This window comes from Anolis carolinensis, chromosome X, assembly GCF_035594765.1.
Source record: "Anolis carolinensis isolate JA03-04 chromosome X, rAnoCar3.1.pri, whole genome shotgun sequence".
NCBI classification, from domain to species: domain Eukaryota; kingdom Metazoa; phylum Chordata; class Lepidosauria; order Squamata; family Dactyloidae; genus Anolis; species Anolis carolinensis.
The window spans coordinates 3,584,175-3,599,540 of NC_085847.1; the positions used below are offsets into that span (position 1 = coordinate 3,584,175).

Genomic DNA, 15,366 nt, shown 5'->3' on the forward strand with positions numbered 1-15,366 from the left:
TGTCCATATTTTACCCATATTGTCACAAAGAAAGGGCCTTCAGGTGCCCATATTTTATCCATATTGTCACAAGGGAAGGATCTTCAGGTGCCCAAATATTATCCATATTGTCCCAAAGGAAGTATCTTCAGGTGCCCAAATATTATCCATATTTTCACAAAGGAAAGGGTCTTCAGGTGCCCATATTTTATCCATATTGTCACAAAGGAAGGATCTTCAGGTGCCCAAATATTATCCATATTGTCAAAAAGGAAGCATTTTCAGGTGCCCAAATATTATCCATATTGTCCCAAAGGAAGGGTCTTCACGTGCCCATATTTTACCCAAATTGTCCCAAAAGAATGGTCTTCACGTGCCCATATTTTACCCATATTGTCACAAAGGAAGGGCCTTCAGGTGCCCAAATATTATCCCTATTGTCACAAGGAAAGAGTCTTCAGGTGCCCATATTTTATCCATATTGTCACAAAGGAAGGATCTTCAGGTGCCCAAATATTATCCATATTGTCACAAAGGAAGAATCTTCAGGTGCCCAAATATTATCCATATTGTCCCAAAGGAAGGGTCTTCAGGTGCCCAAAGGTTACCCATATTGTCACAAGAGAAGTCTTCAATAGCTCTAAAATCTAGAAGACCTCAGAAACTGGGAAAGTAAAGAGACAAGAGATAGGCCCATCTACACTGCCATACAATGCATTATATGAGTCTATAGTTAGTATAGACTCATACAATGCAATTCAATTCAATTGACCATATAATGCAGTTCCAAACTATAGTGTACATAGGGTCATAATAAAGAAAAGAAAGGGAAAACCAGAAGGATTTTTTGTGTGTGTGAGTAGGATGAGAAATTAAGTTTTAACCAATCCTGTTGGTCTCAAAAATGAGAATGTGGCTAGAGAACAGTCTCACGGAGGGCATTTATTCCTGTTGAGACTCAACACAGGCAAATAGCTTAGATTTAAATGGCAATGTGTCACACATTTAATCGTTTGATTTCCCCTTCCAACATAAACATGAATCAATTCAGGTTTTTAAAAGCATATTAATGGTTAGCTAAACACACTCAGCATTTTCTGATCTTGATGCACCAGATGTTTGGGAAGGAGGAAAGAAAAGTTCTGGCTTGTGGCTTGAGAAGTCTGTTTTTTGTTTAGAGTTCAAGAGACCTGGGGTTCAAAACTGTAGTTCAAAACTGCTGGGAAATGGCTGCATTTCAGAGGGAGAGCATAGGCTTTGGATGCACAACACCTCAGTAGGACTATAAGCTCCAGAGATACCCAGGTGGAACTATAAACACCAGAGAAACCATGTTGCATGGAGAATTATGGATCACATGTAGACATCCATAGGTCCATAGTTGCAAGGAGAAATGCATGTGCAGTTCCATAGGTTCATAGTTATCGGGGACTACATGAGGAGGTCCATAGCTTCATAGCTGCCTGGAGGAACACATGAGGAGGTCCATAGGTTCATGACTGCAAGGAGGACCACATATAGACATCCATGGGTCCATAGTTGCGAGGAGAAACACATGTGCAGTTCCATAGGTTCATAGTTATCAGGGGGACTACATGAGGAGGTCCATAGCTTCACAGTTGCCAGGAGGAACACATGAGGAGGTCCATAGGTTCATGACTGCAAGGAGGACCACATATAGACATCCATGGGTCCATAGATGCAAAGAGAAACACATGTGCAGTTCCATAGGTTCATAGTTATCAGGGGGACTACATGAGGAGGTCCATAGCTTCACAGTTGCCAGGAGGAACACATGAGGAGGTCCATAGGTTCATGGCTGCAAGGAGGACCACATGTAGACATCCATAGGTCCATAGTTGCGAGGAGAAACACATGTGCAGTTTCATAGGTTCATAGTTGCCAGAAGGAATGCATCTAGAGTTCCATAGGTTCATAGCTGCTAGGAGGAACACACATGGAGTTCCTTCTAAAAATAATAAATTAAAATTAAAATTGCGTAGATATCCATAGATCCATAGCTGCCAGGAGGAACGCATGTGGAGTTCCATAGGTTCAAAGTTACCAGAGGGAACACACGTGGAGGTCCATAGGTTCATAACTGGCAAGGGGAACACATGTGGAGTTCCTTAAGTTCATAGTTGCCAAAAGGAGCACATGTGGAGTTCCATAGGTCCATAGCTGACAGGAGGAACACATGTGGAGGTCCATATGTTCATAGCTGGCAGGAGGAACACATGTGGAGGTCCATAGTTTCATAGCTGGCAAAAGGAACACATGTGGAGGTTCATAGGTCCATAGTTGCCAGAAGGAACACATGTGGAGTTCCATAGGTTCATAGCTGGCAGAAGGAACATGTGTGGAGTTCCATAGGTTCATAGCTCCTAGAAGGAACACATGTGGAGTTCCTTAAGTTCATAGCTGGCAGGAGGAACACATATGGAGGTCCATAGGTTCATAATTTCCAGGAGGACAACATGTAGACATCCATAGGTCCATAGCTGCCAGGAGAAACACATATGGCAGGCCATAGGTTCATAGCTGCAAGGAGGAATACATGTGGAGGTTCATAGCTGCCAGGATGTAGAGATATAAATTCAAATTCAAATTTAAAACCTAAATGCAATCATGTAGAAGCTTATTGAGAAGGAAGTCCCATGAAACTCACTTTTAAATGGGTTTAGGACTAGAAACTAACTGTAGCTCTGATTTATTATTCCAGTCTGAAATCTTGTACGCAAATTCAAAGGTGATAATCAGAAAAACCAGTGGATTAAATTCAAATGTATCTAATCTCTAACAGCAAATGCTTTGACAAAAGAAAGCAAAGTGTTCATGGCAAAAGCTAACTCATAATACTGTAGGCAGCCCTGATTATTAGTATTATTAGTAGTATAAGTATTATAATTAGTATATTAGTATTATTGGTATATTACTATTATTGGTACTATTTGTATATTAGTATTATTTGTATTATTAGTACTCTTAGTACAATTAGTATATTAGTATATTGGTTTTATTAGTATTGTTTGTATTGTTCATATTATTAGTATATTAGTATATTAGATTATTCATATTAGTAGTATTATTAGTATCTTCGTATTATTCATATTATTTGTATTATTAGTATTATGAGTATATTAGCATTTTGGTATTATTATTATTATGTGTATTGTTCGTATTATTAGTATATTAGTAAATTAGTATTATTAGTAAATTAGTATTATTCATATATTCGTATTATTAGAGTATTAGTATTATTAGTATTATTCCCATGCTTTCCCTCCTGAACTGGAAATAATATTTTTGAGATGAAATCAGTGACAGGGACACATAAAGGGACAGATAAGGATTCAAATTTATTCTGAATTTATATTTGCAACCCTTTTTTAAGCAGAAGTTGACTTCGGATCCTATATTCATTTGAAAGGAAAAATCGGATTTAAACCATTTTTAATTTCCTTGCAAAATTCGGGTTGCAATATGTTAGTGTCTTTATTATTTTTTTAAAGCGTCCCTCTCCTTTAGAGAACTTCGGGTTCTAGAGAATAGAATGAAAACACCCTTCGGATTAAATTAAACCGGGTTAAAATCTACAAGGGATGAAACCCAGCCAAGGACAGGAAGAGATGGGGAAGAACTCTTGCTTTTCTCGGAATTATCCCTTTTAAAAATTTCCTTACTTCCCCGACATGTGCTGTAATTATTCTATCCGTTTTGACTTGTTTCTTGTGATTTGAACTGATTTTTTAAACTATTTGTTAAGCTTACTTCTACAAATACATTTATTTTAATACATTTATATAGATATAAATATGTGAAATATCTATGTGTACGTGTATATAGCATAAAATATTATATATCAATCTAAGAAAGATATGTATGCATATATATATAAGGTAAGAAATATATGTGTGCATATATATATATGAGATATGTCTAGCATAAATATTATATATCAATCTAAGAAAGATGTGTGCATACATATATGAGATATGTATAGCATAGAATATATAGCAATGTCAAAATTTTTGTGTGCACACATATACAGGAGATATGTATAGTATATCTCATATATATATATATAGCAAAAATATTATATATCAAATAAAGATATGTGTGCATATATGAGATATGTATAGCACAGAATATTATATACAATGTGAGAAATATATGTATATATATATATGAGATGTATATGCCCATGTCTCATACATATATATATCATATATATCTTATATATAGCAAAAATATTATATATCAATGTAAGAAATATATGTGTGCATATATATATATGAGATATGTATATCATATTTCATATATATAGCATATCTCATATATAGTTAGCATAAAATATTATATATAAGGTATATATGTGTGCATATATGAGATATGTATAGCACAGAATATTATATACAATGTGAGAAATATATGTGTGCCCATATATATGAGATATGTATAGCATATCTCATATATATATAGCATAAAATATTATATATCAAATAAAGATATGTGTGCATATATGAGATATGTATAGCACATAATATTATATAAAATGTGAGAAATATATGTGTGCCCATATATATGAGATATGTATAGCATATCCCATATATATATGGCATAAAGATATGTGTGCATATATGAGATATGTATAGCACAGAATATTATATACAATATGAGAAATATATGTGTGCCCATATATATGAGATATGTATAGCATATCTCATATATATATAGCATAAAATATTATATATCAAATAAAGATATGTGTGCATATATGAGATATGTATAGCACATAATATTATATAAAATGTGAGAAATATATGTGTGCCCATATATATGAGATATGTATAGCATATCTCATATATATAGCATAAAATATTATATATCACTCTAAAAAAGATATGTGTGCATATATATGTATAGCATAGAAAAAAGCAATGTAAGAAATATACGTGTGCACATATATATGAGGTATGCATATATATCAATGTAAGAAATGTATGTGTGCATATATATATGAGATATGTATAGAATAGATAGAATATTATATATCAAGCTAAGAAATGTGTATTTGTATATATGATATATGTGGCACAGAATATTACAAAAATATGATATATCAACATAGAAATACAGTATAATATATGTATTATATGTAGATAATCTAGATATAGATGGGGTTGTAGATATAGGGCCATATAATCCAGATGATCAAATCGCATTATCCACATGATCTGTTTGAACCGGATTATATGAGTCTATACTGCCATATAATCCGGTTCAAAACAGATCTGGATTTTCTGTGGCAGTGTAGAAGGATAGATGTGGATCTAGCCAGCCTTTAGGGAAATCCCATTCCGCGAATGAGTCTACTCCAATTGGAACTTTCTAACGAGGTTAGAAAGGTTTGAATGCGGATCAGGTTCCCAGTGCAGAGCCGCTCCGGTTTCCTCGGCTGCCCTTCTCCGGTTGCGGCAAGAGGGCTTTGCAGGTGACCGGAGACTGCTTCTGCGCCGTCATATTAAATCCGGATTATCTGCTTTGAAGCGGATTATATGGCAGGGCCCGGAAGCACTCCCTCCTGACGTTTCGCCCACATCCAGAGGTTGTGAGGTCTGCTGGAAACCAGGCAAGTGGAGTGATGTCCAGGGTGGGAGAAAAAAAGAAAGAACTCTTGTCTGTTGGAGGCGAGTGGGAATGTTGCAGCTGGTCAACTTGATTAGCATTGAATGGCCTTGCAGCTTCAAAGCCTGGCTGCTTCCTTTCTAGGGGGGGTGGTCCTTTGTTGGGATGTGTTAGCTAGAATTCCAGACAGGAAACAATCAGGGCCAACTAACACCTCCCAATAAAGGATTCCCCCCAGGCAAGAAGTAGCCAGGCTTTGAAGCTACAAGGCTATTCAATGCTAATCAAGCTGGCCAATGGCAAGATTCACACTTGCCTAAAACAGACAAGAGTTCTTTCTCCCACCCTAGAGATATATAAACCCCACTAGCCTAGTTTCCAACAGACCTCACAACCTCTGAGGATGCCTGCCATAGATGTGCTGGCAGGACTGGTGACTTGAAGGTTGGGTTGCTGACCTGAAGGTTTTCTCCAACCCCTGAAGAGCGCGGATGAGCTCCCTCTGTCAGCTCCAGCTCCATGAGAAAAGCCTCCCAAAAGCATGATAAAAACATCACATCCCCTGGGCTCCTGTAGTGCTACTCATTGAGGACTGGAAACTTGATGGATGATACAAGAAACCCAACACATATGAGCATTGATCAAGTGATTAATTGAATAATAATATAATCAAAGCACTTCGAAGCAGATAATCTGGACTGGATGTATGGCTATATGGCAGTATGGATATGGCAATATAGATGGGGGACTCTAGGAGAAAGGGAAAGAAAGAAAGGAAGGAAGGAAGGAAGGAAGGAAGGAAGGAAGGAAAGAAAAAGGGAGGGAGGGAGGGAGGGAGGGAGGAAGGAAAGGAAAGAAAGAAAGAAAGAAAGGAAGGAAGGAAGGAAGGAAGGAAGGAAGGAAGGAAGGAAGGAAGGAAGGAAGGAAGGAAAGGAAAGAAAGGAAGGAAAGGAAGGAAGGAAAGAAGGAAAGAAGGAAGGAAGGAAGGAAGGAAGGAAGGAAGGAAGGAAGGAAGGAAGGAAGGAAGGAAAGGAAGAAAGAAAGAAAGAAAGAAAAGAAAGAAAAGAAAGAAAGAAAGAAAGAAAGAAAGAGGAAGGAAGGAAGGAAGGGAAGAAGGAAAGAAGGAAGGAAAGGAAGGAAGGAAGGAGAAGAAAGAAAAGAAGGAAAGGAAGGAAGGAAATAAAGAAGGAAGAAGAAAGAAAGAAAGAAAGAAAGAAAGAAAGAAAGAAAGAAAGAAGGAAGGAAGGAAGGAAGGGAGGAAAGAAAGAAAGAAAGAAAGAAAGAAAGAAGAAAGAAAGAAAGAAAGAAAGAAAGAAAGAAAGAAAGAAAGGAAGGAAGGAAGGAAGGAAGGAAGGAAGAAAGAAAGGAGGAAGGAAAGAAAGAAAGAAAGAAAGAAAGAGAAAGAAAGAAAGAAAGAGGAAGGAAGGAAGGAAGGAAGGAAAGGAAGAAGGAAAGGAAGAAGGAAAGAGGAAGGAAAGAGAAGAAAGAAAAGAAGGGAAGGAAGGAAGGAAGGAAGGAAGGAAGGAAGGAAGGAAGGAAGGAAGGGAAGAAGGAAAGAAGGAAGGAAAGGAAGGAAGGAAGGAGAAGAAAGAAAAGAAGGAAAGGAAGGAAGGAAATAAAGAAGGAAAGAAAGAAAGAAAGAAAGAAAGAAAGAAAGAAAGAAAGAAGGAAGGAAGGAAGGAAGGGAGGAAAGAAAGAAAGAAAGAAAAGAAAGAAAGAAAGAAAGAAAGAAAGAAAGAAAGAAAGAAAGAAAGAAAGAAAGGAAGGAAGGAAGGAAGGAAGGAAGGAAGAAGGAAGAAAGAAAGGAGGAAGGAAAGAAAGAAAGAAAGAAAGAAAGAAAGAAAGAAAGAAAGAAAGAAAGAAAGAGGAAGGAAGGAAGGAAGGAAGGAAAGGAAGAAGGAAAGGAAGAAGGAAAGAAGGAAGGAAAGAGAAGAAAGAAAAGAAGGGAAGGAAGGAAGGAAGGAAGGAAGGAAGGAAGGAAGGAAGGAAGGAAGGAAGGAAGGAAGGAAGGAAGGAAGGAAGGAAGGAAGGAAGGAAGAGGAAAGGAAAGGAAAGGAAAAGAGGAAAGAAGGAAAGAGCTGAGATGGAGGGAAGGAAAGAAGAAGAAGAAAGAAAAGAAAGAGGATTGACTGAAGGGAGGGAAGGGAGAGCCTGGAGGGAAGGGAAGGGAAGGGAGGAGGGAAGGAAAGAAGGAGGGAAGGAGGGGAAGAATCCTCTGTGCCGGCTTCTTCTTCAGCTGCTTGGGGGGAAAGAGGGTGCCAGTGGGGTGCTGAGGGTCCTCCCCATCGACGGAAGAGGCCACCCCTCCTCTCTGAGGGTGCCTGGGCCTTACTTGAGGGTGGCCTCTTTCCCTGCAGAGGAGGAAGAGGAGGAAGGCGGAGGAGGTGGAAGGCGCAGAGGCCCTGGACGCCGAGGTGCGGGCCGCGGCCCGGCGGAGGATGCATTTCAGCGCCCTCCCACGCGAGATGGAAGGTACACGCGTGGGGTAAACGGCGTGGGGAGGGGGAAAGGGAAGGGGAAAGCGAGACGAAAGCAAGGGAAAGGGTCCCAAGCTCGTCCCAGGCTTAAATCCACTCCAAGTTGTTGACACGCGTGACCCACTCCCCACGCGTGGATCCCTTTCCCCGGACTTTGACCCGTTTGGATAACATTATTATACTTTCAGATCCAATGCTGGCATTACTTTTTGACTCAACCCGCTGTTGTTACTATTGAGCTTTATCTGTACATATTTATATTTACAATAAGATTATTTCAATAATAGGCAATGAACAACAATAAACAATTACCTCCCCAACCTCTGAGGATGCCTGCCATAGATGTGGGCGAAACGTCAGGAGAGAATGCTTCCTGAACATGACCAGACAGCCTGGAAAACTCACAGCAACCCCGTGATGCCGCCCGCGAAAGCCTTCGACAACACACACACATATATATAATAATATATATTATAACATATATTATTTCTATATAAAGGAATTTATAATATATATTAAAACAGAATATATATTTCATGTATATCAGATTTATATATATAAATAATGTAATATATATACAATATTATATATAGAATAGAATTAAGCCGGTTGCGTACCAATTGCTCGCGGAAGGGCGCATCTGCACTGTCGAAATAATGCGGTTTGATACCGCTTTATAGTGGCTGGATGCTAGTGAATCCGGGGAGCTGTAGTTTTGCACAGTTGGTTCCAAATGTTCAATCCAGATTTGAAAAACGAGGTCTTAAAACTCACGACTTGTACGGGATTATTATTATTACTATTATTATTAATTATTATTACTATTATTATTCCGAATCTTCGGGATTCAAGAAGACAGTGCTCCGCTTCCAAATGTGAGAATGAACGGAGCTGAGAATGCCTTGGATTTCAATGGGATTTGCCATTGGAGAAAAATAATGCAGTCTACATAGTGGAACCCTTGCAATCCGATTCCAATGAAATAATAATAATAATAATAATAATAATATTAAAAACCCGCCTACTTATTTTTCTAGTAATAAGATAACTTATTTTCCTAATAATAACTCCTTTGTCTCATAATAATAATATCAAAAGCGCCCATTCTGTCTAATAATAATAGGAAATCCAGTAATAAAATCTAGTAATAAATCTAGTAATAAAAAAGCATCCTAATAATGATAATGATGATGGAAAGAATATGATTTATTCCTGCTCCTAATAATGACTAAGAAGAAGAAAAAAGCATGCTCTCTAATAATAACAACAACGATGGGTTGCTGTGAGTTTTCCGGGCTGTCTGGCCCTGTTCCAGAAGCATTCTCTCCTGGCGTTTCGCCCACATCTATGGCAGGCACCCTCAGAGGCTGTGAGGTCTGTTGGAAACGAGGCAAGTGGGGTTTATAATATATCTCCAGGGTGGGAGAAAGAACTGTTGGAGGCAAGTGAATTGCTATGAATTTCTTTATTTGTTTATTGTTTGTATTTTGTTTTGCACCTCTGGGAGATGATGGAGATATATAAATAAAATATTATTATTATTATTATTATTATTATTATCATCATCATCATCATCATTATTATTATTATTAAGTGTGGATGTTGCAATTAATCATCTTGATTAGCATTGGAAAGCCTTGCAGCTTCAAAACCTGGCTGCTTCCTGCCTGGGGGGGCATCCTTTCTTCGGAGGTGTTAGCTGGCCCTGATTGTTTCCTGTCTGGAATTCCCCTGTTTTCTGTTGGAGGTGATTGAGTTTCAATTTCACCATTTCCTAACACAAAGTGGGAATGTTGCCATTCTCCACCTTGATTAGCATTGAATAGCCTTGCAGCTTCAAAGCCTGGGTGCGAATCAAGGTGGCCAATGGCAACATTCACACTTTGCTCCCAACAGACAAGAGTTCTTTCTTTTTCCCACCCTGGACATCATTCCACAGATATATATATATAAACCCCACTTGCCTAGTTTCCAACAGACTTCACAACCTCTGAGGATGCCTGCCATAGATGTGGGTGAAACGTCAGGAGAGAATGCTTCTGGGACATGGCTATACAGCTCGGAAAAGTCACAGCAACCTTAGTGATAATAAGAAAATTGTGCATTCCTTTGTCTAATAATAAATAAAATAATAAACAATAAATAAATATAATAATACAATATAATAATAATAATGTAATACATTATTATATATATTATATATTATATAATATAAATAATATAAGAAAAATAATAATATAATAATAATAATACATTACAATGCAATGCAATGCAATACAATATAATATAATATAGTAATAATGCATTTCTTATTTCCTAATCAGAATAATAAGATGTTGATGGAGGATTTTGTTATTAGTTCTTAAGTCTGCTGGTAATGGATTGATTTGTATGCTTTGTGTACTTATGTGCATTATTGTATTATATTTAGTGGTTGTATGGTTTCCTTGCTATGTTGGAAACAGCCCTGAGTCCCTTGATGAGACAGAGTAGTATATTATTATTATTATTATTATTATTATTATTATTATTATTATTATTATTATTATTATTTTATTATGACACAGCAAACAAGATAGATATGCTGGATTTTGTAAAATAAAATAAAATAATAATAATATATACTATATTATTATTATTATTTTCGTGTCAGGAGCAACATAATATTATTATTAGATATGGATTGGGATCTCCCAAGGAATCTAAATAAGAAAAAGCCCTGAAGTCAAACAGAGAGAGAGAGAGAGAAAGAGAGAGGGAGATGGAGGTGGGAGGAGCCTCCTGGAGTGGGCGGGGCGAGAGAGAAAAAGCGTCAATCAATCAGCCGGAGGGGGGAAAAAAAAAGTCGGCTTCAGAAGCGGCGCGCGCTGTGATTGGGTGGGAGGGGGGGAGAGCAGAGCCGCGCGCCTGGGCTGTAGGAGAAGGGGCGGGGCGATGGAAGGAGGAGGCGTGGCCAAGGCAGGAGAAAAAGAGCGGGCGGGAAGTGGAGAAGAGAGAGAGTGAGTGAGAGGGAGATACTGATAGGGGCAGGCGCGCTCGCGCTCCAGGGAGGCTCAAAGCGCCTGCGCGAAGCCGACTATATAAAGATAGTGTGTGTGTATGTATATATATATATAAAGCGTCGGCTGACAGACCGAGGTTGGAAAGCGCCAAGCGCGCGCGCTTGACTCGAGGGGCTTGAAAGCGCCTGCGCGCGCTAAACTGACTAAAAACCCAACTCGCGGCTGTCTTTTTTTTCTTCCTCGCTATGATTTCAGCCATCTCCAGCCCGTGGCTGACGCAGCTCTCGCACTTCTGCGACGTGGCGGCCTTCACGGCCAACAGCCTCAGCAGCCTCAACGCGGCGGCGGGCGGCGGCGGGGGCTATCACCACCTTTCCCCGTCGCCGGGCGACCCGTACGGCCAGGCCGAGCCGCCTCCTCCGCCTCACTACGAGCCGTGCTCGGCGCAGCAGCAGCAGCAGCAGCACCCGCCGCCGCCTCAGCAGCCGCCGCCGCCTCACCACAGCAGCCAGCCGCCGCCTCAGCCGCCGCCTCACGGCTACGGCTTCGCGGGAGGCGCGGGTTCGAACCCGGCCTCGGCGTCGGGCGCGGAGACGCCTGAGGAGAGCCGAGGAGGGGGCGGAGGAGGAGGAGGCGGGAACAACAACAACAACAACCCGGGCGCCGCGCCGGCCAAGGCCCCCGTCAAGAAGAACCCCAAAGTGGCCAACGTCAACGTCCAGCTGGAGATGAAGGCCCTCTGGGACGAGTTCAACCAACTGGGCACCGAGATGATCGTCACCAAGGCCGGCAGGTTAGTTTGGTGTGTTGTCGAAGGCTTTCCTGGCCGGGATCACAGGGTTGTTGTCTGTTTTTCGGGCTGTCTGGCCATGTTCCAGAAGCATTCTCTCCTGACGTTTCGCCCACATCTATGGCAGGAATCCTGAGAGGTAGTGAGGTATGGAGAAACTCAGCAAAAAGGAAAAAGAAAAGAAAAGTGTGGTATATAATATACTTTAAAGTAAGTTATAGTTCTATATTTCCTCAAGTGATATAATCACATATATTATGATTGTAATATCAGTTTATATATTCCAACTGTACAAATAAGTACATATTTCAATGTCCAATTTTAACAAATATAATCTTGATAATGTTCTCAAGGTTTGTAATACTCTTCTTCAAAATCGATCATTCAAAGTAAATCAAAGTTCCATGTCAATAGTAACTCATTCAAAGTAAATCAAAGTTCCATGTCAATAGTAATAATAATAATAATAATAATAATAATAATAATTTTATTCTTATGCCCCGCCCCATCTCCCTGAAGGGACTCGGGGCGACTTACATGGGGCCAAGCCCGAATAGAACAATAAAAACAAGACAAGAAACCAATAAAACCAATAATCAAACCATAAAAACATGGTCAATAGTAACTCATTCAAAGTAAATCAAAGTTCCATGTCAATAGCAATGACTGGTCTCCCGGTAGAAGAGTATTACAAACCTTAAGAACATTATCAAGATTATATTTGTTAAAATTGGACATTGAAATATGTACTTATCTGTACAGTTGGAATATATAAACTGATATTACAATCATAATATACGTGATTATATCACTTGAGGAAATATAGAACTATAACTTACTTTAAAGTATATTATATACCACACTTTTCCTTTTTCCCCTTTTTGCTGTATATAATAGACATCTGTGCATATAGCTGTATGGAGAAACTCAGCAAGGAAGATTTATATATATATCTGTGGAAAGTCAAGGATGAGAGAGGTCAGTGTGAATGTTGTAGTTAATCACCTAAATTAGCATTGAAAAGCTTATCTGCTGTCTTCTTCCTACCTCTGGGGCATCCTTTGATTCATGTCTGCTCAGTTTTCAGAGTGTTGCTTTTTATTTACTGTTCTGATTTTTGAGTGTTTTAATACTAGTAGCCAGATTTTGTTCATTTTCAAGGTTTCCTCCTTTCTGTTGAAGTTGTCCACATGCTTGTGAATTTCAGTGGCTTCTCTAGGTAGTCTGACATACAACTATCATGTCAGACTATCATGTTTCCTACAGAAAGGAGGCTACCAGTATTAAAAAAACTCAAAAATCAGAACAGTAAATAAAAAGCAACACTCTGAAAACAGAGAATTTCCAGACATGAATCAAAGGATGCCCCGGAGGTAGGAAGAAGACAGCAGATAAGCTTTTCAATGCTAATTTAGGTGATTAACTACAACATTCACACTGACCTCTCTCACCCTAGACTTTCCACAGATATATATTTACCTCTTTGCTTAGTTTTCTCCATACCTCACAACCTCTGAGGATGCCTGCCATAGATGTGGGCGAAACGTCAGGAGAGAATACTTTTGTAACATGGCCATACAGCCCGAAAGACATACAACAACCCAGGTTAATTTGGGCTGGTGGGAATGCTTCAGGATGATGCTTCAGCCCTAAGACTGCCTCATCACTCTAGAACAGGATTCCTCAACCATTTAAAACAGAGGGCCTGCCCACAATCCTTCACTCTCTTGAGTTCTTTATTTCTATTTCTATTTAATTGCATTTCTGTACCGCTTTTCTCACCCCTGGGTGAGAGAAGCCTCCCACAAGGATGGTCAAAACATTCAAACATCCCCTGGGCAACATACTTGCAGAAGGCCACTTCTCTCTCACACACACCAGAAGCGACTTGCAGGTTCTCAAGTTGCTCCTGACACACACACACACACACACAAAACCCTGGGGGGAGGGGGGGTCTCAAAGCGATTTACAACACAATACATGGCAAAATTCAATGTCTAAAACAAATTTCACATATTTAAATCAAAAAAACATATCACTGTAGATGAAAAATTGCAACTATAACAGCATCAAACATTACAATATACAGTAGAGTCTCACTTATCCAAGCTAAAGGGGCTGGCAGAAGCTTGGATAAGCAAATATCTTGGATAATAAGGAGGGATTAAGGAAAAGCCTATTAAACATCAAATTAGGTTATGATTTTACAAATTAAGCACCAAAACATCATGTTATACAACAAATTTGACAGAAAAAGTAGTTCAATACGCACTAATGCTATGTAGTAATTACTTTATTTATGAATTTAGCACCAAAATATCACGATGTATTGAAAACATTGACTACTAAAATGTGTTGGATAATTCAGAACATTGGATAAATGAGACTCTACTGTATTTCTATTTAACTGCATTTCTGTACCACTTTTCTCATCCCTGGGTGAGAGAAGCCTCCCACAAGGATGGTCAAAACATTAAAACATCCCCTGGGCAACTCAGACGGCTAATTCTCTCTCACACCAGAAGAGACTTGCAGTTTCTCAAGTTGCTCCTGACACACCGTGATATTTTGGTGCTAAATGCATAAATATTTATTATTATTTATTTATTGACTACATTTCTATCCCACTGTTCTCACCCCAAGGGGACTCAGAGTGGCTTACAAATCAAATGAACATACAATATATTATTAGCATAGCACAATATATTTAATTACTATATTGTGCTATATCATTATATGGTAATATTATTAGCAATATTACATTTAATATATAATATATAATTAATGTTATTATATTGTATTATTAGTATAAATACAGTAATTACAACATAAGATTACTGTGTATTGAACTAATTTTTCTGTCAAATTTGTTGTCTAACATGATGTTTTGGTGCTTAATTTGTAAAATCATAAGCTAATGTGATGTTTAATAGGCTTTTCCTTAATCCCTTCTTATTATCCAAGATATTCGCTTATCCAAGGTTCTGCCAGCCTGTTTAGCTTGGATAAGTGAGACTGTACTGTATCACATATCTAAATAAAAAAACATATCACTGTAGATGAAACCATTACAACTATAACAGTAACAGTATCAAACATTACAATATATTGATATAGTACAATATAGTAATCTAATGCCGGTATTGTGCTGTGCTAATAATATAATATTGTATGTAAATTTAATTTGTAAGCCGCTCTGAGTCCCCTTGGGGTGAGAAGGGCGAGATATAAATGTAGTACATAAACAAACAAACAAATAAACATAGATATAGGCAGGAAACATGTTATTGCAGCAATTAAGTTAGATCCCTTCTCATCCACCATCTCAATTATCATTTGAAAACAAATAGGAACGAATTCCTACACACACTGCACATGTCTTATTTGTAGTGCAAAAAAATATGAAACAACAATATAATACAATTTAAAAATAAATATAATTTGAACTAACATAAATCTATCAGGATTTCAATGGGAATTGTGGGCCTGC

General features: G+C 38.5%; 1 protein-coding gene across 1 annotated transcript in view; it reads left to right on the forward strand.

The window, feature by feature from the left end:
• The first annotated feature begins 11,012 nt into the window (after positions 1-11,012).
• The window catches only part of tbx1 (T-box transcription factor 1), a 34,329-nt gene continuing 29,975 nt past the window's right edge, over positions 11,013-15,366 (forward strand). The window contains exon 1 of the mRNA XM_062958447.1: positions 11,013-11,879. Within this exon, the coding sequence (XP_062814517.1) occupies positions 11,332-11,879 (548 nt within the window). The 5' untranslated portion in view covers positions 11,013-11,331. The remainder of the gene's footprint in view (positions 11,880-15,366) is intronic.